The following is a 27,997-nucleotide window of genomic DNA, read 5'->3' as shown; positions in this document are numbered from 1 at the left end:
CGGTCAGTCTATTTTCAATACTTCTATGATATAATTAATTCTGGTTTGCAAATGTTTTAATTATATTCTAAAAAGGGATACATTTAAGCTTTTTAAAAATATCTTGACTGTGTTATCGTGTAATATAGATGTGTCGTTTTATTTTTATTCAATTAAAAAGGCATTAATAGAGCCTTATGTTTATTATTTTAACAGTATAAACCCAGGAATAAGGCATTATCCTAGTCATTTTAATCATTTTACACAGGTGCATGATGATAATATTTGATTAAGCAGTGATGAAAATCATGCAAATATTTCCTTAATTTCACTAAGCTTTTCTATAGGCAAGTTCACCTGTACCGAAGCCAGCTTGCAGGGTCTTCAGAGGTTTCAATGCTTCAATAATTTATTGAATTGCTCTCACTGAATACCCAAGCCATTTTCTTACACAGATGTTTATTTTAATGTACTCTACATATCTAATTAAATATCCGGTATGGCCACGTAATGAAAAGCTGTAGATGACTACAGTGCAACGGGAAAACTAAGGAAGTAGATTTAAGAGCAAAGGCTGTCCTCATTTCAGCTGGGAGGAATGCACCACGGAAGAAATTCACACAGGGAAACCTACAGTGCTGCAAATGAGAACTCCTCCAAGTGAGCTAAAATAATATCTCCTAATTAGTCAGTAGTGAGTCAGACTGCATGATCGTTCCATCTTATTTCAAATTATTAAAAAGTAATCACGTGACTTGCGTATTGGATAAAGGTGAACTTTTCCAAAAGCTTACTTTTCTATGAAGTGGCTACATTTTATGATTAGCTTCACTAATAACTACTCAAATTGAGGAAGGCTGCAGCGAGAAACTGCCTTTGCTGTTAACGTTGCCAAACTATGAAAGCTGTATGGAAACACCATTCCTTTCAATTCCAATATTTATGACAAAGAAACAAAACTTCTCCTTAACTGTATCAACACAACTGGCAAAAGCAGAGACAAACTCTCCCCCCGGCTGCTACTGAGGTCCACCAGGAGGGTCAGCTTCAGTTGGCTTCGCATGCTCCAAGTGCCTCTCCAGTGTTCCCAGTAATATAAATATGGAACAAGGACAATTTAGTGGGCTCTGCACTCAGCCAGGTCAGGTCCAAAAAAGGTTCAATAGCTCTGGCTCCATCATAGACTGCAGCATTTAAATGTTTCTGGAGGTATAAGACTTTAGAAGCTGTACGGACAATACGCCAGCTAAAACACCCTCAGCTACACCTTAATTCGCATCAGTGGAACGGCTGATCACAATTTGGCCTGAGAATCAGCTATGTTATTTAAAATCATCATGGTAACTGAATACTAAATTAAAAATTACTACAAAATTTTAAACAATGGCACATCTTTTAGAGATCAATTCAGAATTTTTGTCTTTATGAAACATTTTACAAAACGTAAAGCTAGCAGATGTTTCAAAGTAGAAATTATTTTAAAAATATTTGGGGATTTTACACTCTACCACAACAGCAGGAACTCACGTTCAGTGCTCAGAAAGCAAGCAAAACTCCAAAATCTCCCAGGCTTCTCAACCAATTTTTATATTGACAATCTCATTCAAAAGCAAGCGGCATGAAGATGCACCTGTGGCAAGTCTCATTTTAATCTGTTTTATAATCAAATAACCATCCTTTAACTACCATTATTTTGTGATATCTGAAGGATATCTCTCTGATAGCATTTTTCCACCACTGGAACACAGGAAAAAGTGGAAAGAAAAAGAGGATGAATGAAGAAAGCAAAGAAAATAAAGTCTCATGTGGCATGCATATTTGACCATTTAATTTCTGAGGTCATTATCCCAACAGAGAAAACATCAGCATCCTGCTGAGTAATAACCATTCTCATATGGCAGGAACAAGAGGAGGAAAGATGTGAAGAAGGAGCAAAAGGAGCATTAGTAATTATTCTTGTACTTGTGTTATCTACCACTAGATAACATGTACAAATAGCCTAAATTTTCATCAAATGAGGAGTAAAAAAAAAGACAGACATCATTAATAGCATCATTGCATCCAAAGCAAAAAGACGTGTTTAAAATATACATACGTACACTCAGTAAATCTATTCCATACTACTTCCACAAAATTAAAAATTCTACAGGAATCTGTAGCTATTTAAAACATGTTATTATAACACTAGCTACAGACTAACATATTAAAAATGTGAGTGCTATTTTAAACACTTGATCACCTATAAAACTTGATCACCTGAGAAAAACAAAATTAATGGCGTTCTGTAATATTTATTAGTATTTTTTTCAGGTGAAAAATAAAGCTTTGGGAAAACTAGAAAATCATTAGAAGAAAACAAAAACTGTTTATGAATTTTCCTTTTGCAAAGCTGAGGTGAAGTTCATAGTGAAATTTTGAAGAGGTGTAAGTTATTGATAAATTTATATTTAAAAATCCTACATAATGTTTTTAAAGGCAACACACAAGAAGAAGAGTACAGAAGTAAACATCTCTGCTGTTCCTTTACACAGTTTATATACATCTGATTTGACAAATAATCCACAAATGACTAAACATTCCGAAGCAGAGATTTCTTAAGTACACAATTATTATTTTTTTTTAAAATTTTGTCTTCCTATTAGCATCTTGGCAACTTAAGCAAAGCTTGACTAGGCAAAAAAGAAAAAAAATGAAGTGTATAGACTTCATCGAAATCAGGAATTGATATAGCAGTCAAACTGTGCATGCTAAAACCTGTTTTCTTCTGTGATAACAACAGTTGCTAAAGTCCATTCAAGAGGACCGAATTCTTTTTTAGTTTAAGTGGTAGCACAAACAGAAAAAAAGGCAAGGTTTTGAACATGATCAGTGGTATTACAGCAGAGGAGGATATAAGTGGTTTGGATACTATCTTGAAGACTCATTCTTGAAGAAGTCTGAAGGAGATCACAGTTTATCACACTCTTCTAAAGGAGGGCAGAAGATGGAAAAATTAATAAAATTCTAATTAAACTGTGACTTGCTCTCATTTTCTAGTATTAATTAATTAAGCTTAATTTGAAATAACATAAAAGCAGGCCAAAATATTAATGGTGACTGGAGGCAGCAACATGACAAATTACTTGAAGGAAAAGAAAAAAAATTTTGAAACTTATTTGCCCCACAGAACCATAAATATAGCTCAGGACCACAACAAAAAGATAATTATAGTTGAGTGGCCTTAATTTATGACTGAAAAAAGCAATTTTTTTTCGTATTATAATGAAACATCTAAGCAGTACACCAGTTCTTTTTAAAGTCCACATAGAGGATGATTATCCTCTGTTTTTCTCATATTCCATTTACTGCAGTTCTCACCAATGCTTAACTGAGATGGATACGCAGGTTTCTTGCAAAGTATTGAGAAAGAATATTTTGTAACTTTTGTAACTTGTCAAAAATTCATGGGTGATTTCTGTGTGTTCTTTTAATTGGTTTCTTCCTGAAAATCTTAAAGAGACATTCAGTATCTTAAAAACAAGTTTCTCTAACAACTCCAGAAAAACATTACTGCATTCCCAGAGAGTTATTAAAGCATTAGAATAACCGTATCTCTTGCTAAGAATCAATACAGACATTACTCTTCATAGAAAAATGAACTTAAACAAACAAGGTAGTATATTACCTAATCTGCTCCCATTTCTGGGCATTGCCATGAAAGAGCCGAGGCTGCCCCCTATGACGCTATGTGGTCTCCGTAAAGGGGGCTTCTTGAAAGATCCTGTGTATTGGTGGAGAAATGAGTGCATGCTGTGAGACGTTGGAGGCCTGCCATTCTTCACAATGGGCTCTACAATTCACAGGGATCAAAATATTCATTCCCACAAGCAAGTAGGAGTGTCAGGAACATGCCAGAAGAAAAAAAAAAAAAAAAGGAAAAAAGAAAAAAAAACAGTTACTAGACAGGAAATCACCACTCTGGTATGATTCTCTTTCATACTAACAGTTGACCACCATACTACTGCCATTTCTCTATTAGCAAATTAATACAAAACATGGCATTAAATATTACCCAGATTTCATTTTATTAAATTCTGTCACTGCTGCTGGATCAGTAAATGACCTGAATATACAGTCTAAAAATGTGAATAAAACCAGAACGTAGTTTTTAGTATCAGTATAATTATTTTCTTCTGAATTAATGATTATTAATTAATTAATGACTATTGCACGATGTTTCATCTTTATTATCATTTAAACAGACCATCCTTTAGATCAACTCACATGATGAGCAAATTCAACCGCAAACCTTTGGAAATATTCTCCCTTTAAAAATTCTAAAGGGTCACTAGTAGCAAGGCCTTGCTACTGGAAGTCCTTGCTAGGAAACATACCCATCTATACCCACCAGAGCTGTCACGCTGTAATTAAGGTTATTAACTTAAAGGATATCAGAATAATTAAGTATTCAATGAGTTATTTTGGCTTTCTAGTGGACTGTAGCTCCAATAGTTTACTATACTTTGACTTAAGACCAGGATTGTAAGATTTTTTAAAAATTATTGTTATTGATAAACACTTTCTAAAAAAGATGAAACATTACAGATTTGAAAATCTTAGAAACAAACGTGCACAGAAATTGAGTGTTCATGTTCTCTCTCAGCAACCTGACTCTGTACACGTGGACTAGAACTCAAGGATTGCTATGGTACTAGAAGCAGTCTAACTCTAAAAACACAGATAAGAAGCAAACTAGATGTCAACTTGTATTGATTGTCACAAAACTGGACTTATCAGAACCTCTGATGAAGTCATTCATACAGGAAATTAAAGAAGTAGTACCCTTGCTACAGAAAAAGTACCCAGAAGTCAGTCACCCGGCAACTTCATATAAGCACTGTGCCTGTACTAGGAAAAAACCCAGAAGATACGGCCAGACACTTTAGATGCAAGCAGTTTTATTTTTCCATCATTCGATTCTTGTTACCATTACAGATATGCGTTGTTTGGGATTATTCAGAAGACAAAAAAGGCAGAAGCCACGTATTGAGCAACCACAGCTCGAGCGCTGCTGGATGGAGTGTCACCTCCCAAGGCGTTTCTGCAGCCACTGCTCCCAGGGCGTAACGCAGCCAGGAGCTGCTCAGAGCTTCCCTCACGCCTACTGGGACAGGGAGTAATCTGGGCTGCTATTTCATCACCCTGACTTACATTCTCACATACAGGGACCACCAAATCTTGCTTTCCCTTCCAAAATAAGAATAATAATATAGCTAGGAAAACTGGTTTTACAGAAAGCAGAATTTCAGTGAAGGGAACAGCAACAAATACCTAATAACCTAAGGAACACAGGATCCTGAAGGGAACCTTCTCCCTCCCCACACGTACAAAAACCTTTTGGATATGTTATGATGAGTGGTCTGAAGCAAACAGACAGAAGTACACAGACAGAACTACCCAAGGACAGGCCAATGACTTTAAAACAATTATGCGAGGATTTTTGGCATATAAACATGAATAGTACAGAAAGGCAAAAAAAAAAATCACTTCAACTCAGCTGCTGCAGGAAAAAAAATAAAAGCTGCCTCCCCAAAAGCTTCAGGAAGAAAACAGAATGCAAAAGGACATGTCAGCACTGTTATGAACTGTTATGAACCTGCCCACATCTTTCAATTAGCATCCTTCATAAACACCGCTTCCAAGTGGGGGAACATGAGGGATCAGTGTCGTCACCTTCAAAACTCTGCACATCTCTCTCCCAAATCCTTATTTCTGTTTCTAATACATGGCATCATCCCTTTTGATTTTAGAGTGGTATCAGCTTCCTTGTAGCGTGCCCTCAACAGCAGATTTATCCTAAGGCACCAGGCAGCAAATTCCCCATCAATTTGTGAATAGAATCTATTACGACTTCCACATGACCAGAAACAGGTTCACATGCAGCACAACTACTGCTTTTGCTTTTTATATATTTTAAAATCCGCTCTCTGCTTTCCCACTTTCTTACGAATCTTTGGTTTGAATTTGATCTAGTTTCTAGACTAAAAGCCTGCCACTGAGTTTACACACAGTACTGAACAAATGAATGGTAACAATGAAAATCCAAACGCCTGATGAGTACATCGTTTGTTCTGTTGAGACAGTCATCACCGGTTATAACTATGATGCTTGGTGGGTTTTAGTGGATAGTTTGCACAATTTTAAAATAAGTATTTCATTTATATTCCTTATATAAGCAATAAATAATATATATTAAGCACGCAATTCTACTTCATTTTAATTTTTTCCTAAAACTACATTCTTATGAAAAAGAGAGCCAATGCAGAGATGCTTTTTTCTGGGACACTCTGGAAACCAAACTCCTCCCTTTGACCAAGCCCTGCTATACCAAGTAAAGCAAAAGTCCCTCAGTTTTTTTTCTTTTAAAGGCCTAATAATAAACCTAGGAAGTTCTCAGATTTTTTTTTTGTTGGTATTGAAATGTACTGCTAAAAATCACTCAAATATTTTTTGCACAGAAAAATGCAAATTACGTATCAAAGTAAACATTACTGACATCCCAATGAGAAACTGAAGATGCCAGGATACATCTCAACCAAGGTCGGAGAAGCACCAAAGGCAGGACAGCACATGGCTGAAAGCAAACCTCTGCCTGTGTGTGTGACAGTACGTGGCCTCAGCCATCCTGGCCACCCATAGCCACCTCTACACATTCGCAGCCACCGAGGATTCCAGTACCATTAACCAGACTGGAGTGTATGCACACAGGTGGACTACAGCTGCATTCACAGAGCAAAGAGCTGATAATTTCCCTTGTATGTTACAGCTTTTGTCTACTCATGCTAAAACTAATCTATCCCCATGAACCGTGTAGTGCGTAAAAAAGGGCAGAGTTTATGAATACGCTGAATGACTAAATAGAGATTGAGTTTTATGTTCACGACTAACGTGAAAGCGTGATGAACTCACATGGTTGTTTTTAAAATTTCTTTTTCTCATGGCACTGGTATATTTGCATATATTTTACAGTTTAAAAAAAATTTCCCAAAATATCCTACCATATGAAAAGTTCAGCTCAAATATAAGGATAAACACAGATCACATTAACAAGCACACAGCAAATTTATATAAAAATGAAAGACAAATGGTTGACATAATAAGATCCAACTATACAGAAATAACTTTGGCCATCACAGGCAACTGTTACCTTCCTGCACTGTCGTAAGTACTGTTCTAAATTATGGTTCCCATTATAAAATTTAGCAACAATAATTTAGGTTATGTAATAGGACAGGCATAACTACCAACAGACAATGAAATGAAGGTTACAAAAACTCTCAGATGAATAGTGTACTTCTGACTAAGGGAAGTATTAACAGTACTTGCTTACAAATGTTTTTTAAAATCCTAGCACACATTAAATTACAGAAAGGAGGGATCAAATGGCATTTTATGATGGTATAACACATAGATTTATGGTCTGGAAAAGTATTTTAGTTAGTGTCCTGGTTTGAGGTAAAACAGAGCCAACTTTCTGTTCAGTAGTTTTACTTCTTAGCTAGGCCTCTTCTAACTCTCTGAAATTAACAGCATGTTGTGTCTAAAACGGTTAGTTCAGAGTGATAAGACAGTTTGTGCCAAGGAATGGTACGCAGAGAGGCTCATGCCTATACTTATTGCTATAACAACCAAGGTCAGTTAATTTCATTATTTGCCACGTTGGAGGGTCAGAAGCGGAAAAGCATAGAGGGGTCGCACCTACGGGGAGGAGCGGACAGAACAGGTGACCCAAAATTGACCAACAAGCGTATTCCATCCCATCTGCCCCATGCTCAGTATAAAAGCTGAGGGATCAAAGGGTCAGACTCTTTTCTTCAATGGCTGATGTCCAAGGAGGACCCTGTCTGTTCATCTGCCTTTGATCCCGATCGGTGTGTTCCTGACTCCATCTGTGGAATCCAGTTCCCACCCATTGCTGAGTCCAGTCTGGGACTTCCCCAGTGCCCGCCGGTGACATCATCCCGGGAGCTTAATACGGTTTTGTATCTACTGTATCTATTTAATTATTTTCCTTTTTATTTTGTTATTAATATTTCATTAGTTTAGTTTCTTCTAAACTCATAAATGTCTATCTCTCCTCCTCCTCTCCGTGCACAAGAGGCTGGGGGGAAGCATCTGCCGCCGGCCATTGGCCAATTTGGCCAAAACCACGACAGTTATACATAGGTAAGTTTGAATTGTCATATGTCAGAAACTTCTAAAGAAATGTTCAGGTGAATTCTACATTGTGTGCTGCCTTCTCCCTGCAAACGCGCCACTAACAGCTAAGAGCTGGAACAAATACTGAAACCGATCAAGCAAACTCTTGCTGGAAATGAATTTACAAGACTGCTGATTATTATTTTTGTGCATTTATGAGATACGAGATCTAAAGAAAGTGCTTTTGGAAAAAGTATTTAACTCCTTCTGTCTGAAGATCCGCAAGTACTTCTTCCAAAGTTTCAATTTAATTTAATTCACTTAAAGAATTCATTTTTTTTCCAGGATTATTATTTTGAATCACTACATTTAAAGGGTAATGCTGCAGTTTTTAAGGTGTGAATTTAGTGCAACTGCTTGGTCTTGAATAAGATGAGTCAAAACTGTAGAAGTTAAATGCCTTTACTACATACATCTATAAATGGCCTCTTTCAATTTTATCTCTGTGATTATAGGTCTGGCTTATCTTTAAAAAAAATGCTTCCCTATATAAAATTAACAAACATTCCTTACATTAGTGTCGATGTACTTGGTAAATATAACTCAGTAACTACTCAAAGGCTTAGCTGACACAATGGAGGCGTTTCCGGTGGCATAGCAGGTATTTTCATGGTGCTATTGGTTTAATGTTCAGCCACAGCCAAGACGAATGATAGAATTCAAAAGGGGAGTAGAAAACCACCAGAAAATAACTATGCCGCTATGCAAGTGCATGGATCTACTGCATTTTGAGTATCATGCACAGTTCTCGTCTTCCTCTCTCAAACAGATTAGAACTGCAGAAGTACAACCCACAGACTTGTACGAGGGCTGAAGAGGGCACCTGGGAATCAGCTGCATCCACCACCTCCTCCTGCACAAGAGCGAGGGTGACTGAAAAAAAACCAGCCCTGGCAGGTTGCATGCGGCACACGGAAGTGGTTCTTCACAACATGCAAGTCTGTGGAAACTCCTCACCACAGGACGTTACGACTGTCAGAAGCTTACAAGACTCAAGGGGAGACCGGCCGAGAAATCAGCTCAGGGTTACTCACTGCACAGAGACTTGCCTAGTTCAGGAAGTCTCTGAACTAGAAACCAGCACAGTGCTCTGGGGAAACAGTGTTACATTTTGGGCTCTAATCTTAGACTTGCCCTCAAATGTTATCCTCAGAGACTGGAGAACAGACAGACAGAACTTGCCCTTTGGTGCAAGAGTTCTGCAGCGCCTGGGCAGTTTGCTCGTGTTGGCTCATGCTGGCACAACCATTCCAGCGAGGGCCTTATTCATTATTTATCTCCCTTTCCTCAATCTGCTCTAAAATCTGTAACTCCAAACTAATACAACCTATAAATATGGAAAGCGAGCTGAAAGAGAGACTTCTCAGTGGTTCTTTTAAAATTTTATTTGGTCAGTTGTTATTATGTTCTCTTCTTATTTTGGCTACAAAAATCACTTCATCTTTGATTCATCTTTCAAGGAATGTCATTTCAATTCTTATGTTTCTTATGCAACCTACTAAGCTGTCATGCAAACCTAGTCTTTAAATGTGAAAAAAGTTACCCCAAACATTCTGAATGAGAATATTTTTAAATATTATAGTGGTGTACAGGATGCACACATGATTTTTTTTTCAATGCCCCAAACACTTCTTGAAATATGAGTATATCCTGCTTTTTTAAATTTTATATATATATACACACACACATACATACAAACACACACATATAATAGATACACACACTTTTTTTTTTTAATGCCACATCCATGTTATCTTGCTTAAGTGTGCATCTTCAGCAAAGTTTAAAATTGGGCAATGCATGGTGACTGTGCACTGTTCTAGTACTTGATTTTCAAGTTTGGCAAATGCTGAGCTGCTGACTTATTTCATTTGGATCGTTTTCTTGTATTTCTTGCATGCTATCGTTCAAACTTCCGTTATTATTGGCATAATGCAAAATAACTACAACTGCACTATTCAAAGAAAATACTGTTTGAAGTACAACCAGTCTGGCTTACTAATGTTGTAAGAGTTGCTAGACCATGTTGCTGATCTGTTTTAGAATACACACATGTATTTCAAGAAAATACAGTACCCAGTAAGGGACCGCTGCTTTGCTAAGTTTGAAATAATGCCAACACCAATGCTAAAAGACATTGGTAAGAATAACAGAAAGTAACTCGAGCTGCTGAAATCCTTCAGTTGTGAAGTGGCAGAAATTTATGTATGAACTTAAGTGAAACTGACTTTTTTATTTCATAATTATGAGAACAGTCAGAGTCAAGTAGAACAATAGTGTATATAATCGCAAAGCTTGTCCGAGGAATTAGTTAAAACCAACTATTTTATGAGGTTATAAAGATGTCTCCTCTTTTTCCTTTAACTGCTATTTAAATGAACCACAAACCCTGACCTGAAATTGCTCCCAAGTTAAGCAATTTTTCAATAAATCCCTAATGTTTCTTGTCCATCTATCTTAACAAAGAGCCACACTACCACTTTCTTTTCCATGTTGGATTTACTCAATCTGAGCTCCAGAAAGCCTGCAGAATTGCCTGACATTTCTATGCTAGGCCTCAGCAACTGACATACTGTCACACATCAGTCAGCTGGTGAATTAAAGAAAGAACGTGTTTTCATTAGGAATGTAAATGCATTTTAAAACACACTTTATGAATATATAATACCACATCTTCAACTACCTCTTTTGCTTTTTTTATGTCCCACGAGTATCTCTATTATATGACAAAAAGACCAAGCTGGCTTTCAGATTTCAGTGCCTAAATTTTGGAATGATATTTGCTTCAGCTAGCTTTAATAAAGAATCAAAATCACCTGTCATACATGGTGACATATTCCCTTAAATCAAGCATCTCTGATAGACCTGAATAAGTCTGCAAGAAAACGTTTTATTCAGTAACCACTATCCATTCTGGACATGAAAGCCCTATAAATACATAAATATATATTTCAATTTCATACAAATCAAGTGTACACAAGAGGAGTTTTTCGTAATCAAAATAAGACAGGTATTGGAGACTTAGCATTTATGATCTCTGATTTAGGTACATAATGGGGACTGAATCCAAGCATGCTCCATATTCTAAGCAAGGATGAACTTTTCATGCAACAGCAAGCCCGCCACAACTCACTGCTGCTACCAAAAAGGTGGCTCAGGGTCCTCCCCCAGGAAAAAAGAAGTGTAACTTTGATTTAGGTTTTTGAACTAGATCATCAGGGGGTACGCAGAGTGTGGGTGCTGACAGAAGGGTGGAGGCAGAACCTCACTTGCCACTTTTAGCTGCAGCTTGACTTTGGACCAGCTCAATTATAACAAAATCTCACTAAACACCCTGAGAATCAGCTATTGGTTTTTATAGGACAGGACTCTATGCAGTTTCTTTTCCACCCACCTTGACCTCACCCTTGCTCCAGAAATCTTCCAAGTTGTTTGGTATTTTTTTTCTTTTCCATTTTGATAGAGAATGGAGAAGTGTCAAGACTCTACATATGTGAAACTAAGTATTAATTCTCTGAACAGCCTTGCATTCATGAAACTCGCAATGCATCATGATAACCTTTTAAAATTATTTAAATCACTGTCTCAAATGCTACTGTCATGGAGCTTAATCATATTTTGGCATCATCTAATACACATTCATTTAACTAATCTGAATGTATGGTCTATTAATGACTACTCAATTTTTACATGTCTATTGGCAATAAAGACTGGGTTTTTTTGGACTTGCAATACCAAATATTTTGAACAAACTGCCTTCCTGAAGAAGCTGTTGTCAATAAGCCTTTTATTTCTTCAGAAATCATAAAATGTAAGCAGGTGAATTTCTGACATTTTAGAGCTGGTATGCTGCACCATACAATATTTAATTACACTGCTGCAAGGCTGTCAGACCCACTCAGTAAAATTAGTTGATTGCAGGTGACGGCTCCCATAGAAGAAATATTTAAATAACCCAAAGCAGCTACGCTTTTCCGGTATCTGTAATCTCAGGGAGCTGCATCAGGAGCACTGTATAGAATACTGTATATTTATACATGATTTTATAGTGTTGTTTCCTTGGACTCCATTATATGATACCAAAGAAAACATTAAGTCACTCTAAAAACAGAGCAACTACTCAATATCACTTAAAAATGTATTTATTCATTAAATAATAAGATGAAAACTTCAAACTATTGACTATTACAATATTAAAAACTTAGCAGACCCTCAAGGGATTCCTCCCATTGCTCAAAATTAATCCATTTGAGGACAGCAGTCATGTCCAGAGCAAACGTTCTTCACTTGGAAGGCACAGGTCAAAAAGTATTAGTAGCACATTTGAAGAAACATGCCAACAGAAACCTAAAGAAAAAGTGTTTTCAAGTTCCTTCCAGAAATGAAGTACCTCAATGATGAAAATGGCTCTGTAACATCCTGTAAACTTTTTTTTTTTTTTTTTTTAGTTTGGGACAAAAAGGACATAAAATTTTTCCAAGGAGTCTGTTTAAACTACAAAAACAGGAGATAATACACAAGGCAAAAAATGAGATCAAGACATCTAAAGCTGTACAAAAAGCCTTTCAAAGTTGACTTCACATACAATGAGGTTTTGCCTTCAGTCTGGGTGCCAAGATAAAGAAGTTCACAGTCAAATGAAATATATTCAAAGCTGAAAACCTGCCTCTGAGATTTATGTATGTCATACTGTTTAAAAGATAATTCTCAAGGTAGTATTTCTGGTCATCAGAACATGTATTGGAACATAAGCATGGTAGTCCCATACCTCCAATCATATACGCATGACACACCACCACCAGTTACTAAAGTTCTCTTTAAAAAGCATAACTCCAGAAGGCACTGCACTACACCAAATCCGTCAGAACACTGTTTCAGGTCCAATTTAAATCAATGTGAGTCAGCACGGCAGCCAAGATAGAAGTATCCCTGGCCTCCATCCTCGCGTCCCCACACACAACCACCCTGTAAGCTTCCAACGCAAATATCTGTGAGGCCACACTGCCAAAGAAATCAGGAAACAGAAGATCTGGCTCCTTTTTTCCCTACTTTCAGAAATAACTGTGTTGGCTAGTTTAACATATTTTACTTTTCCGTACTTAAGTCCATCTAAATGCCATTTGAGAACAAATTTTTACATATCCATCAGTGAGTCTACGCAAGCAGAAATTTGGTGTATTTACAAAATCCACTTCTGCACCTAAGCATCATGTTCTCCTGCCAAACTTGCGTTCTGCTTGTGAAAGAAAACACTTATGAGTGGACAACCCACCCACCCAAGGCTACGGGTCTCTGCAGCATGCATCCAGGCACTGAATTTTCATGCTCATTTCACTTTATAAGCACTTCTACACATGAATAGAGCCTCCAGGTTTTATGGGAAGAAGCACATTAAAACAGAAGGGAAGAAAGAACACTATGTTGTGCTGTGTACGTGGGATGGAGAAACCATACTGAACAGTAATAACAAAACCTGATGTATGCCACAGCACAGAAGGGTACATACAGACTATAATAAAAACTCACCAGTACAGTGCAAGGGACAGTACAAGGTTCAATATTTAGCTGTGACAACTGCGAGTTATTTGCAGTAATCTGTAGCTCTAGAATGAGCTCTAGCACTTCTGGGGATTCCCCCTTCCCCCCCGCCCCCTCCCCCCCCATATTTTTATATTGATACTTTCCTCCAGTATCAACAGCAAAATGTTATTGATTATTACCAGTAAGTATTTCTGTGCTCATATTTTCAACTCAAGAACATTGTCTTGAAAATATGTTGCAACACACTGTTTTCCTTCCATACTCAAGGAATCACACATACCAGATGGAATGGGAGTTTCTCAGCTGTAGTGAAGATGGTATGAAATGACTACAACTACAAAGACATTTGGATGTTTCAAGACAGTATTGCAATGTGTCAATTTTTATAAACGTTCATTCCTCTTATCAGAGTATTAACTCATCATTAAGGCCTTAAACCTAAAAAACACTTACGCACTTTACTGTAGCTGATCCTTCCATTATTACTCACACCTGTAAAATTACAAAAAAATTATGCAAGTGTTTGTGAGGCTGGATCCTATGATCACATCACTGAGCTAAAACAGACCAAATGGAGATAAATGCTATTCTAGAAATTCATGAAGCCATTTCTATCAGAACCTCCCTTGTTTTCTTTTAGTATGCGTGTGTACATTATCTATATTTAAAAGTAAAAACTGACAATATAGAATGGCTTTCCAAGTTACTTATATATTAATGTAAGAGCTGTGGACGCATTTTTTAACATATCTTGTAATTATTCTTAAAAGCATGCTTGGAGTTCGTGATAATGTATTTTATAATATTAGACAATACAGCCACATTTTTCACTTTCATTAGAGAGCATATTTGTATGCATTTAAAGTATTTGCATAAATTTTACAGTTAATTGCGCTTTAAATATGCATGATTTGGATGTTACTTCTAGCCAAATTTCATTAGTATGTCACTGGCAAGGAAAAAATTTCAGCGGCAAATTTAGCTGTCAACTGCTACAAATTACCATTTAGTATTTTTAATATTGATCTGAATACATATATTAAGGTAAAACCTGGAATTAAAAAAGCAAGCCGGCACGTTGTTAGTGTGCTTGAATCAAGACAAAATAAAAAATAAACAACAAATCCCAACTAATTGGCTTTATATGTTGAAACACTGGAGACCATGAAAGCTTCTGTACTTAGATAGAAGAACAGCCCAAAGCATACTTCATACAGTCCACAGTTCATAAGGCTTCAGATGTATATTAGGCATTTCACTGGTCCCTCCATTTTTATGACTTATGCATCTGATTTGGTGATGCTTCCCCACCCAGAAACTAATTATGATGAACATAATTTATACGGCATATTGAATTATATGTAGGTTTATGGTCACTAAATAATTTGGTGGTATTCCAAAAACACCAAAACTCTGTGCTACCACATCGAACAATATGGGTTGATCCCTGCTCATCCCATTTTGCTGCTGATGGATGGTGCTGCATACTGAGATTGTACTGACATCACGCGATGAAGGAGGCTGTGTATGAAATGAGATTGCATACAAAAGGTTAGGTGACTCAGTGGTATCAATGCACTGCAAAGAAATCAGAAGTTATGTATCTATTTTTATGTCCATTAACTACAAACGGGACAATTTGTTCTGCATCAGGAGTATTGTTCTTTAAATATAAATCTTCAAACAACCCACTCAAAGCTGGAGCTAATGACAAGGTGGGTCTCTGGATTGACGCAGCAGTTATTTGAAGTCAGAGGCAATTGTTCTGGGAGAGGAAACATTTGGCAAACGGCTGAACAAGACAGGTTATTGCAAAAGGGTGATGATGAGGAAAGGTCCCCGGTACTACGTGCATGTGATCTACGTCTGGAATCACAGTGCTGAACTGGAACTTTATAAAAAAGATTTTACAGGACAAGTGTGTGAAAATCAGGTAGAGATGAGCATGGATCCTAGGTCAGCACAGATGTGGTTTTCTATGGACATAGCCTCCACAACCTCTACGGTCCAGTAACACAGCTGGTTTCCAGGAAGGAAAAAAGCTAGTGTGTATAGAAGTATATCCTTCAGTAAACACTACCATCAGAATGGAATGACAGGAGACAAGGTGCGCGATTTGCTAGGCAGAAAAAAAATAAAACAAAACCAAACTGGACAACAACAATGGAAGAAAATTCTGCTGTAAAGGCCCTCAGTGTTCAGGGTTTATCCTTGCCTTCTGGCTTGAGAAGAGTTGCAACGTCCTTCAACTCTCATTTCTCAAGTTCATGATGTAATAATGTTTGAAAATAAACCACATATGAAGAACCACTTTCTGAAGACTTTTTGTATCCCTGTCTTTGATCCTCTGTAGATCAAGATACTGGCTTTGATTTACCAGACTGTGCTTTTTAAGTTCCTTTAAGAAGAGATCCAAAGCCTGCAAACTGGGCATATTTGTGTTTCTCTGTTCCACAGGGTAAAGGAGCTGTTTATTCTTCTTAAAAGCAAAACTAGGGAGATGGTTACTCCTGCCTCCTGAGATCAGCACCATCACAGTAAAAGATGCACTTTCAAGATCTTAATGCAGCTATCGCTTTATAAACTATTCTTCAAGAGACTGCATCCTCTCATGCGTCCCAGCTGGACGTTTACAGGTAGCACAGGCTCCTTAACACTCTGGTTTCAGAAGATGCCAAGGCAAGCCGCCTTTCTCATTTAACCACTCCTCTGTAAGTCATTTTTAAAAATAATGTCCACTGAAGGATTTTTTTTCCAGGCTATATTCTCTACCAAACTTGAGTTTCACCAAAATAGAGAACTCATTTCCCGACTATTTTTTCCAGCAATTGTTGCCCAAACCCTGATTCCTACAGTCTGTCTGAAAACTGCTCCTTCCAAAATATCTTGATCTGTGGGGAATTTAGAGCTTCCTTTAGAAAAGCTGGACTAGCTGGTGTAGCAAGCATTTTCCAACCCTACTTTCTAAGAAAAGTAGGCTTGGAAAGGAAAACCAAAGGAAAACAACAATCCGCAAAGTAGTATCCTGTTCATCTCTGCAACATCAAAGATAGAACAGGTACTAATATCTGCATTCTAGAAGTATCAGAAGAAGGAAGCAAACGTCAGTAAAACTTTTTAAAATGGCATAAAATTATGAGTTAAAGACTACGCATAGCAAAAGCACAGTTTATTATTTTTCCTCTTTCAAGAGGATCAACAACACCTCAGGGTATCCAAAGATACTCTATTAAGGCATTACCAACATTTTGCAGTTGTAAGCATAGCATGTATTGTATCACACAATACCAGCGTATAAGCTTCCTTTTGGCCAATGAAATAATGCGGAAAGCAAAATAAAAGGATCACTAAAAGCTAAATGACAAATTTGTCATTAGAAGCATTATTTTGAACTGTATTTTTATCATTTTAAATATCTACTGAGAAGTTTGGCAAAGTCTGGTGACAAGCATGCAGAAGACATCTAAGTATTGGTGTTTGAGATAATTCTCAGCTGAACAGTACAAACTGCAAACAGGCTCATACGTGGTTTAAGATGGCGTAAACTCATGCTTCTGGAAACAAGTTATTCTGTCCTCTGTCCCTTGAGTCGGCACCCAGAACACGGTCCAGTTTGAAGTAAAATCTTTTTATTCTTTCTGGATCCAGTTTGCAACTGAATCAATTCAGCAACCCAGTTCACTACATTCACTGATGCTGGTGACAAATTTTCACGCTCGTTTTCCAGCGTGAAAGTAATATTCTTAGCACTTATTTGCATAATGAAATCAATCTGTCAGAAGCATATACAGGTCTGAACAAAATATGCATCAGTAACAAAGGCTAATAATACAAGAGAAACCATGCGGGACAACTGCTCAGTGTCTCAGTACTTAGTAGATATTAGGACAAAAAATACTCTTTTTTTTGGTGAAAAACAAAATTATTGTTTCAGAATAGACCTGTTGTATCAACACATAAGAAGGTTTAATAAACTACAGGGCATGGCCCATGATGAAGACAGGACAATAGCAATGACTATACCAGGGATTAAGGGTAAAAATGAAAAACATGAATAGCTTTTGTTTTGCCAAAGGTAAACTCAGCTTTCAAAAGCTTGGTATGCAACAGACCTTGGATGGGGTTTTGAAAGTCTGTAGGGCAAATTCCACAGCCTCTAACCCTGCTCAAACTTTTGAGTCCTGTCAGTTTTCAGTGGGGAAATTCAGGATCATTTATTGGTGTGAGGTGGGGAAAAAAAATTCAGATCACTTGACACTTGAGAAAATCTTAGATGTCAGCAGAGCAAAAAAGAACACTAATCAGCGCAGAAGATGAAATATGACTTAAATGTTGCAGCCCAGGAAACAGAAAAAAAGCAACAAAATCTCTTCCAGTCATTATTACTGCAGATTGCATTCAAAAGTGGTATCATCATTAATGTGGACTTTACAGCAGTCAGTACAATGACGGGATCAGCCAAAGTCTTGTGTAAGAATACGCAGGCAGGCTGGTTACCCTGAATGTTTCTAGTCGCCTTCATATTGCTGAAGAGAAGTACTATTCAGAGACATGAAGAGGTGATAGAATTCTCACGCTAGTGCACTGCATCAACAATGATAACATAAACAGGTTTTTTTATAATATTTAAGCAATTGCTATCAATCATATTACCAAATAATGATTTTGAGAAAAAAAATGGAATTTGAAGCCATATGAAGTTGATGTGAGACCCACTAACTTCATACAATAACAGGTTTGTTTAATTAAAAAGCATCTATGATCCTTGCTGCACACCACATTAAAATATCAATTTAGGTCACTTTTGATAAATAGCTGTATAATAGTTCATTATCAAAGCAAACCAAACTATTACGTAAAAACATATCAACCTGTTAAAAGAACTAGGGCAGGCAAATACAAGACAAATTAAAAGAAAAGGTTAGTGAGGAAGGCCATGCAATTGTAAAAACTGAAATAAAACCCAAACCACTCACTTTAGTGGGGTCTTACAAAACTCTTAACGTTTTCTGGAAAGTGAAGATAGCTTACCGTTATCTTTGCTGCTGTTTTCTTCAATTGTCATTTGTTCTGCTAGCTCAGACAGTGACTCATCAATGGTCTGGCTTCCACGCAAGGTTAAGGAAAGTCTCCTCTTAAACTTTTTCATTCTATCAATATTAAGTCTGGCTTAAGGAAGCCTGAAAAAAATAATTAAAAAAAAAAAAGATTAAAAAGCAAGAAGTGAGAAAAAATTAGTTCATCAGAAAACAAAATTTAACCGCCTCATAAAAATGCAGGAAGACTTACAGAAAATTTAGTCAATATGCAAGTTATACTTAATACCCTTAAAGCAAGATTACTCTACTGGACCGAAGAGTATCTTGAGAGGTACGCACCCAGACATTTTTGCAATTTTTATTTCTGTTAGGGAAAATGAGAATCTTTTTTTTAAAAAAAACAAAACAAAAAGTTAATCTGATCACTAATCTTACAATCCAATAATAAAACAAACAGTCATCTGAAAACTTGATGAGCGTGTGCTCTGTTGCCTCCTCCACAGCCTTTTTCACCAAACCCACTGAGGAGGAGGAGGCTGGAACCTTCTGTTTCAGCCCATTTGTTTGTGGATGAGAACTGAACTTCTCTATATTTTGCCCTTTACACAAAAGGAGGAAGGGGACAACTCTAAAGGTCTTAAACACAAAAGCAATTCTCAAACCTGATCCCAACTAGGGAAACAGACAGCCAGGACCTGATAACGATGGCTAGAATGAATGTTTCTCTACGGTCAGGCAATAAGACTAAACTGGGAACAAAGCAGGAGGCACTTTCTCCACAGAAAGCAGTACGCAAACAAGCAATAACAACAAAGGTCCAGGCCGATAAACATGTTGCCACAAGTCTAAGCTGCTAAGTGAACTTTGCAGCGTGCCATATGTCTGCCCTTACACAGCAAGAAGCACAATTCTGTCCTTCATTACTCCATATGGACAATTCATCCTACGTGTTATTTCACAATAACTTGTTTATCTGCTTATAGCCTCCAAGAATCACATAGGCAGTGTCAAACACAAGCACACCATACTTATACGTCTCAGTTGCTCATATATTTTTTTTCCCTGCATCAGCCTTTTTGCATAATTCACATGCAAAATTGAAAAAAATCAAATTTTCCTCAATTTCCTCCTTTAAACAGAGAAGTAGTACGCTAACAATCTACATTTAATAAAAAAATGTGAATACAATTACTTTTATACTGACATAATCCCTTTAACTATATACATTTCAACTGCCTAGCTTGCTTTTGTTTAGATGCTACATAATAAAAAGGAGAACAAATCGGTGGAACAAGTTGGAAGCAACTGTTGGTCGTAGGAGAATGCATAGACTAAAGCCTCACAAAACTAGATTGCACAGGACAGTCAGCAACGTATAAGGATGGAAAAAAAGACGACCTTTGGGAAGTCTGAGATGAACAGTACAATCACTGGCAAAGCAGCGGCTGCACCCACGGGGAAAGAGGTAGATTACAGAACAGGGTTAGAGACAACCACAGCTACTACAGGCAGAAATAGTCAGGCACCGGGTACAGATACGTAGGAAATAAAATTGTAACTGCTGGAGATAAAATTAAGCTAGCAGTTTTGAAAACTGCCCTTCTAATGCATCGCTGTATGTGCAATAAAACCACACCTTAATATGAATAATTTTGCTCTCACTCAAAAGCAGGATATTCTTATTGTTAAGAAACTGCATTCAGAGAATGTTTCAAGGGGAACATTTACTTTTCCTGTTCAGGACCTGCTTTAAAGACCTTACTTGGAACTGCTTTATTTCTGCGTTTATTTTAACTTTTCCAAAACAATGACCCACGTGCCTCTTAAAAAACTAGTTTTTAAAAAAAACACTATATGTGGTTTTACTCAGTTCTCCTATAGCGTTCTTTCAAACCTGCATCTTCTTGCGTGTATTACTCTCAAAAAGGATACATGCAATTTTTAGCTATGTAACGCCTTAAAGCTACCTGACAGCACAACAATTTCTTTCCAATTTTCCACTTGGGCAGTAACTGAAAAAACAGATGCCTTTGTATGGAAACAGGCTGTTCCTGGCTTTTGATCTTGCAAATATTTAAGCCTACACAATTTTTTGTTCAAAAAGAAGGTCTACTGCTGAAGAATATTACATATAAATTAACAGACACATAGATTAGAAAATCCAAGGGACATTCTAAATTTAAACTAATTCAAAAGCAAGTATTTTGCTAACTATAGTTACAAAATTTCTCCTGTTAAAGGAAGATTTCTTGGAGTGCTGAAGCACCATTTTCACTGAGATTCTGAATTAAGTTCAGGACTTGATTTTGAAAGAATTCAACAGTTAAAAGGGATCAGGAGTGGGAATCCATGTGTGAGTGAAGGCTTCCTCCTATTGAAATGTGATTCAGTGTTTTTAAAGGAAAGATGCTCACTGATATGAAACCAAATTTTCCTCCCTTAAAGCATACGAATTTTTGCTAATTCCATCTGAATTCTATCTAGTAAAGGATGCATGTATTTAAAAAAATGGGGGGGGGGGAAGAATGAGAAGGATTGACCATCACCTAGCACTTGGAAATGTCCTATCTTTTTGCCTTCTTTATTCTCACTTTGGGACAAAGCTGCACAACCTGCTAAATCTTGGTAGTTTGAGACAAGTTCTCAGTGAACAGAGCTTTCAAAATATGATCTGTACAATCCAAAGCTAGCATCGGTTCACTATAATGACAGCAATTTCACAGCCAATTTTAATTCAGTTTAACAAAATTAAAGGGAGATTGTCTGATCTTCATTTTCACCAATTCGTAACAGATGCATACTTATTTTCTCCATTTAACAGTAAATCTAATTTAAATCCAAAATGCAGTTAGTTGATTTAGTAACATACATCTAACAGCTATGATTAGATGCAGTAAGACTGCTGATGTTCCCCCAAATTCTTACCAATCAGGAGAAGAACATGCACTGTTGTGTTTTGGTTTTTTTTTTATTTTTGAGCTTTAGAAGAGAGCCCAGGGCTTGACTATTCTATTCTGTATATTTATCTACTCTCAAAATGTCGTATCCAAATGAAATATTTTAGATGTCACAGCAGATAGATGCATGCACTTGAATGCAACTAATGCAAATTCTGGTCTCCTGCAGACAGAATGAGGACAAGCAATCTGATAAGATACTATCTGATACAACCCAGAAAAGCTGGCAGAGACATATTTGTTCAGTCCTTATACTGACGTGAAATGAAGGCAGCAACAACGTATTAAAGGAACTGCTGTTTCTTACAAACAATCCCCAGTCTAAGCCTGAAAACTTGGTATTTTCGTCTTTAAATCAACACAAGTTAATCCTTGAAAACTATGCTAAAATTTACTTTTCATACACATTTTTCTCCTTAAAACCTGTAGAAAACATATTTTCCAACATTCATTATCAATAGTCTCAAACTCCTGCTTTGCTCTCAATGCCATTTAAAAGCTATCGCTGGAACACGGTTCTGAAAACAAACTCCACAGTTTTTAAATCGTCCAGGTAAGATCAGATCTAAACAAGTGGGTTCTGACTCCCTTTCTCTATATCAGACCAATCCTTCCCACGGCGCCTGTAGTGGTGCACTTCTCATTTAGCAAACACAGATGTCCGCAACACCCTGGATATATAGCAGACAGACATTAAAGCATTTTAATTGCAAAGCAGTAAACCAAATAGATTCTGCACTCATCTATTCACCAAAAATCAGAGGCCTTCAAATGCAGAGAGCTAAGATTCTCAAAAAAACCCACCACTGCCTTCAAGCTCCCAGACCCTTGGTACACTAAAAGTGAAAAAAGGAATGCATAAATATACACAGTTAAACATATGCTATGTGCTTAACCCTCCTAAGTTTAAACAAGTTCAGCTAAAATGTTCAAAAACAATGAAGCTGCTTTATACCTTAAATTTTAGCCAGTTTATTTCAGGAGGGTCAGAAATACCAGAAGTTCACTAAGATTTTGCTGGTTCAAAAGCCCTTTGAAGTCAATGGGAACCTGTCCTTCAATAAGCTTTGGATCAGACTAAGTGCTAACTCTTCCGTTTCCAGATATGATATTGCATTAAGATGCATCTACGTAGAGATTATGCATTTTAAAATTACTTTTCCACTTAGATACCTACTGAAGTTGCTATTTGACTGTTTTTACAAGCTGCTTTACAAGGCAGTAGGTGTTTTCCAAAACATCTAGAGGTAGTTCTTGTTCCGACAAACTCATTAGCTGAAGACGACAGCTGAAGCAGGAGAAAAGGGCAGGAACAGAAATCCTACCTTACAGCAGCACGTGAATAACAGCGTGGACACAGCACGGCCCTTAAGGACGGGTTAACAAACTAAAGCCACAGGCATAAGACATCAAAGAAAGCAGATAACAACACTCCATGTGAACTCCCTGGATACAAGGAGGTGCAAACACAGGTGGGACACTCAATCTGATTTCATAAAAGCCGCTACAACCAAATGGGTACGCTTGCACAGCAGTGGGGCAAACTGTGTAAAGATGGTTAAAAAAAAAACGCAGAAGGGAATACTGTGGCAGAGCTTTGAAGAGATCTGAAGATCCTGTCAAGAGACTTAGATTTTTTAGGATTTATGATGGAAAAAAAAAAAAAAAAAATCAAGTAAGGTGTTATCAGCTGAAGAATAAAAACAGTCCACACAACTAGAAACAAGAATAACATCATGAAATTATCTTTCGTATGGTCCTTGTCACTACAGTTGTTAATGATTCTCAAAATCCATGGTGTCATTCACTGTATTACTCAAATATAAACAGATAATAATTTAACCTTCCACTAGCATTTTAACTGCAGCGGTTACAGACAGGTCTGTTAAATATTTTCAAGCATGTAATAAAATATGCATCATTCATTTGACTGCATTAATAATTTTAGATGCATCTAACTTAAGAGGAAGTATTTCTGACGGTGATAATCCAAGAGTGGCCTGAAAAGCTTAGAATACTGCAAACAATATTAATTAGAAACAGGAAACACCTGTCAAGGATATTGTCCCCTTAATCAAAGAAGAAAACCAGCTTTCCATAGTGTTTATATTTATTAAACTGTATTCAATCTACCTGAACTAAGAAAAAAAAAAAAGCTGTTGATTATTGATTACATAAGCATGTTGCACATCAAATACAGAGCAAACTAATAATTACACTAATGAGAAATAGAGGGATAATTTCTTTAAGACCATAAACCACTAGTTTGAGCACTTGTAAATTTCACATCTAATACAGATGCACTTCCTTACAACCACAACTCTACCCTCCAAGAATGGATTGTAAACATGGCATCTTATTCATTGCATCTATTCTTTGCATTCGCTTCGACCCACATTTGTGAAAAAAATTTTCTACTGCGTTTTTCCACACTCGGTCTTCAGAAACAACATGACTCCGGACAACTAGACCCTCATCAGGAACAGAACTACTCTAAAGTTGTTAGCTTTTATGTTGCATTAGGTCAAAGAACTGACACTGTACAGATAGAAGCGACATCTGACAAACAAGGCCTTTGTTACTGACGGAAGAAAAATAATTGTGAAGTCAAATATCACAGCCTAGTTTGACCTCCCAGTGAAAAAACGGCAAAAGGACCCTCACAGCCTTTTCCTTATAAAAAAACAACATTCAATATGTAATTAAACTTTTGAGGTGAAGCCCCTGTTTACATATTTCTAGAATCACAGCCAAACACTCACTGAAAACTGAAGGCAGAAAGGTATTCACAAAGGTTAACTTCTCATCGGAGGCTAGTTTTCCTAGTTAATATAGGCAAAGAGGATCCTCCGAAAGTGAATAAGAGCATCTATATTCAGCTACTGATCTAGATCATCAACTGGAAGAACGTCTGCAAAGAGAGGAAATATATGGAAATTAGCTTGTCCTGATTTAGTTTAGATTGTGAACGCTTTTCCTTATCTTCACCCTCCCATTCCCTTTGCCTTTCGAGGGTAATGAAGGACAGAAATAAAAAAAAAAAGTTGGGTTTTTTTAAATAATCTTTTAAGTTAAAAAACACACTGATCATTACTACAGGCATATTTAACTATACTACTGGTACAGAATTAAACAAAAGAAAAACACCAATCTGCCAAAAGGGTGAAATCTTGCAGTCCTTTTTTAAAATCCTATGCTTATCTTCTTTCTCTTGGACTCAAAAAGCTTAACTTAGTTAATCACAGTAAGCTTACATTCTTTAAAATGTACACACGTATTGTCCTCCATATAGATACAACCAATATCAAATAGCAAAATCAATAGAGACATTTTATTTGTTAGATCTCCCTAGATTGGATAGATTGTACTGATGAATAGCTCCACGTTAATTATCAAAGGTTCTGTTCGCTCAACAGCCAAGCGAAAAAACACAGTATGACTCTGGTTAAATTGGCTGACATTTAAGCCAACAAAATGAATGAGCTGACTGGCAAAGCTTCTTGCTTTTGCTGTCAGACTCATAAACTGGAAGTCTTTTTACTCTTGAAGAAGGGGAAAGGAAAAATCAGAACGGTTACATGGATGTAGCGTATATACTACCAACAAGCCATGGAACTTTCCATCTCAAAATACATAATGAGCCCTAGAAACCAAAAGCAACGTCTGCAATTTTACTAGCTTTGATTAACAAGCATAAAGCCTTAATACAGCTTTCAGAAAAAAAAAAAAAAGAATTTTATACAAAAAAAAAAAAGTTGTGCACGCAAAGCATGCTGCTCCCTAATACTGAGATTATTCCAGTGACAGATTTACAGCGTTGCAGTCATCACTTCTGGGACCATCTTCCAGAGTCTTGCAAATGAGCCAGTCTTTGGAAGAAAACTGAGTGGGAGACCTCTCGCAGGCTTAAGACAATGTTAGCTCTAAGACTGAAAAGCATCTGTAGTCTTTTGAGAGCCTGACCACTTTTGTCAATAAAAGGTGTGGACTTTCAAAAACTACGGGCTTGCTTTTTTTTTAATCCCACCATCATTCAGGCACCAAATTAAAATCTCTCATACTGAAGAACCTTCTCTCAACCTCCAGCAGCTCTCAGGCCAGCACCATCTGTGCTGTAAGCATTTGAACTTCCAGGACCAAAGTCTTCAACATTTGCTTCTTCTTGTGCTCACGAAAAAGTTAGATCTACAACCCAAGACCTAAGGCAATGAAGAGCTTTCAACTTATTTAGGTATTCCTGAATCAAGCTCCAAGAGACAGAACAAATACACAATACCAATATAAATGAAGATTAAAAACTAAAGAGCTCCTGATTTGGATGAACTAAGAACAGTGGTAAGAGTTTCTGAACAAAATAAAAAAAGATTTTGGCCTTTTTCTCTTAAAACAGAAATTAATTACAGTGGGGAAGCTGTTGAGGAAACCTTATCATGGCCTGCCTGGAAATTAAAGTGAGAACTGTAACAGAGCTCATACCAGTAAAAAAGCTTTGTATTTACTAAAACTGTAGACAAAACAAAGACCATCATAAAAAAATACTTATCTATGGTTATTGGTACAATCACTGTAAATTTACAGCTCACAGTTTTTCCTCCCAATGTCAAATTTTTGGGTTCATTACTTGTTGAACCTCAATACACATTCTGTATAGTGTGAACAAAAAAAACCCAAAACCCACCAAACAACCCAGAGAGAAAGGCCTTACATTAAAACATACAAGGCAAAAGTAAAACCAAACTCTTCCATAATTTTTGTATGCATACATGTTTGTACATATGAGTAATATCAAAGAGTCAGGAATGGTTTAAAAACAGCTTTGGATGCATTTCTCTTACACTTCTATGTGCGTGCAGAAGACAACTAAAAAAAAGGGCAAGAGAAACGAAGCTGTTTCACAGTTAATTGACGGGTTTGTTTTGTTGGGGTTTTTTTTGGAAGAAAGCACAGGAAAAAATTTGAACCAGTGAATAAGAGGCACTATAAGCAGCATGAAATAGACCATGTTCTACAGTACTGATAACGTATATGCATATTTTCCCCACAAATAACAGGCCACATTTAACATGTGATGCACTGAAGGCATTATATTGAGACACAAAACAAGACATTAAGAAAAAAATGGTATGATAAACCAGACTCTTTGGAGACTTATTTAATGTAAAAGATTTATGAGTCTTTTCTGTATTCTGTATTTTACTAGAGATTTCTGACAATAATAAGCTGTGGTACAATTACTGTCTCTGAAATAATGGATTAATACCATGTCTACAACTAAAAAAGTAAGTACTGACAGGAAGAACAGCCTAAACGAGTTCCTCATAGTCAGGCTGAGTATGTGTAACACCTCCACTGAGATATTTTCAGGATAATTCCAAAGGGGCAGTAAATAAACTCATTCTTGCAATAAACAATGAACTATGGGTTCAAACAATTCATAGTCCGAACAAGTGAACTATGGGTTTGTTGGGGGTTTTTTTTAACTATGGTTCAAAAATTTGTTTGAATTAATGTCTTTTACCTAAACTTATAGATTGTTCTGATTCAGTATTTTAAAGACTCACAAATTACTGTCTTTTCTTCCCTTCTGGAATTCTGAAATTGGTGTAACTGCAGAGTTTCCTCACTAACAGAAGATGTCCAAACAATAAGTGAATTATAAATTTTTCTGCTGTATTAATTTTTACATAGCAGTCGAGATGTCCCAGCATGGGACCAATTTGTTCTGTTACAACATTCAGACAAATGTTGCTACATCTGTCTGAGGTGTTCATGCTGCCATTTAATGGTCAACTGGATATGCACACATGGATCGTTTCAGTATCCATTGCCAAGGATACTAAACACATCACAGAGACACTATTCCTAATGCAAATTATTATCTAGCTGACAACCTGGGAAAGAATGAAGAATTTTGACATATGTTTGCCAAGCGGCTGCGCAAATAGTTATGTTGGCAACAAAAAGGTGGTGGCAATATGCCCTACAAGGCAGAGAAGAAAGCATGAGCCTGCCTAAGCCAATTTAATACGTCCACAGCAGTAGACCACTGATCACTAGCGCACATCAAATGCAAGGTAAAACCGTCCTCGCTGGGAACAGTGTGATATAACTGTTGTGTACCAGAAAAGTAGCCTAAAAAACTGCAAAGTTTTGCCTTAGGCTTATTTAGCCTAGCTAAACAAAAACTGAGATCTGAAATAAATGCAATCTGTGAACAAAATAAAGGACAACAGCAAATGCTGT

General features: G+C 36.9%; 1 protein-coding gene across 5 annotated transcripts in view; it reads right to left on the bottom strand.

Annotated features, from left to right (window-relative positions):
- CDK17 (cyclin dependent kinase 17) overlaps window positions 1-27,997 on the bottom strand; it is a 97,942-nt gene that overhangs the window by 40,109 nt on the left and 29,836 nt on the right. For 3 of the 5 annotated variants that reach the window (XM_054188552.1, XM_054188568.1, XM_054188560.1), the window contains exons 2-4: window positions 18,790-18,938; window positions 14,212-14,250; window positions 3,644-3,808 (exon numbers count right to left, since the gene is read on the bottom strand). In XM_054188552.1, coding sequence (XP_054044527.1) covers window positions 3,644-3,808; window positions 14,212-14,250; window positions 18,790-18,907 — 322 coding nt within the window. In that variant the 5' untranslated portion in view covers window positions 18,908-18,938. The remainder of the gene's footprint in view (window positions 1-3,643; window positions 3,809-14,211; window positions 14,251-18,789; window positions 18,939-27,997) is intronic. The other 2 variants (XM_054188578.1, XM_054188586.1) reach the window with 2 other exon arrangements.

Source organism: Rissa tridactyla, chromosome 1 (assembly GCF_028500815.1).
Source record: "Rissa tridactyla isolate bRisTri1 chromosome 1, bRisTri1.patW.cur.20221130, whole genome shotgun sequence".
Taxonomy (NCBI): Eukaryota; Metazoa; Chordata; class Aves; order Charadriiformes; family Laridae; genus Rissa; species Rissa tridactyla.
This window is presented reverse-complemented; position numbering and strand designations above follow the sequence as displayed.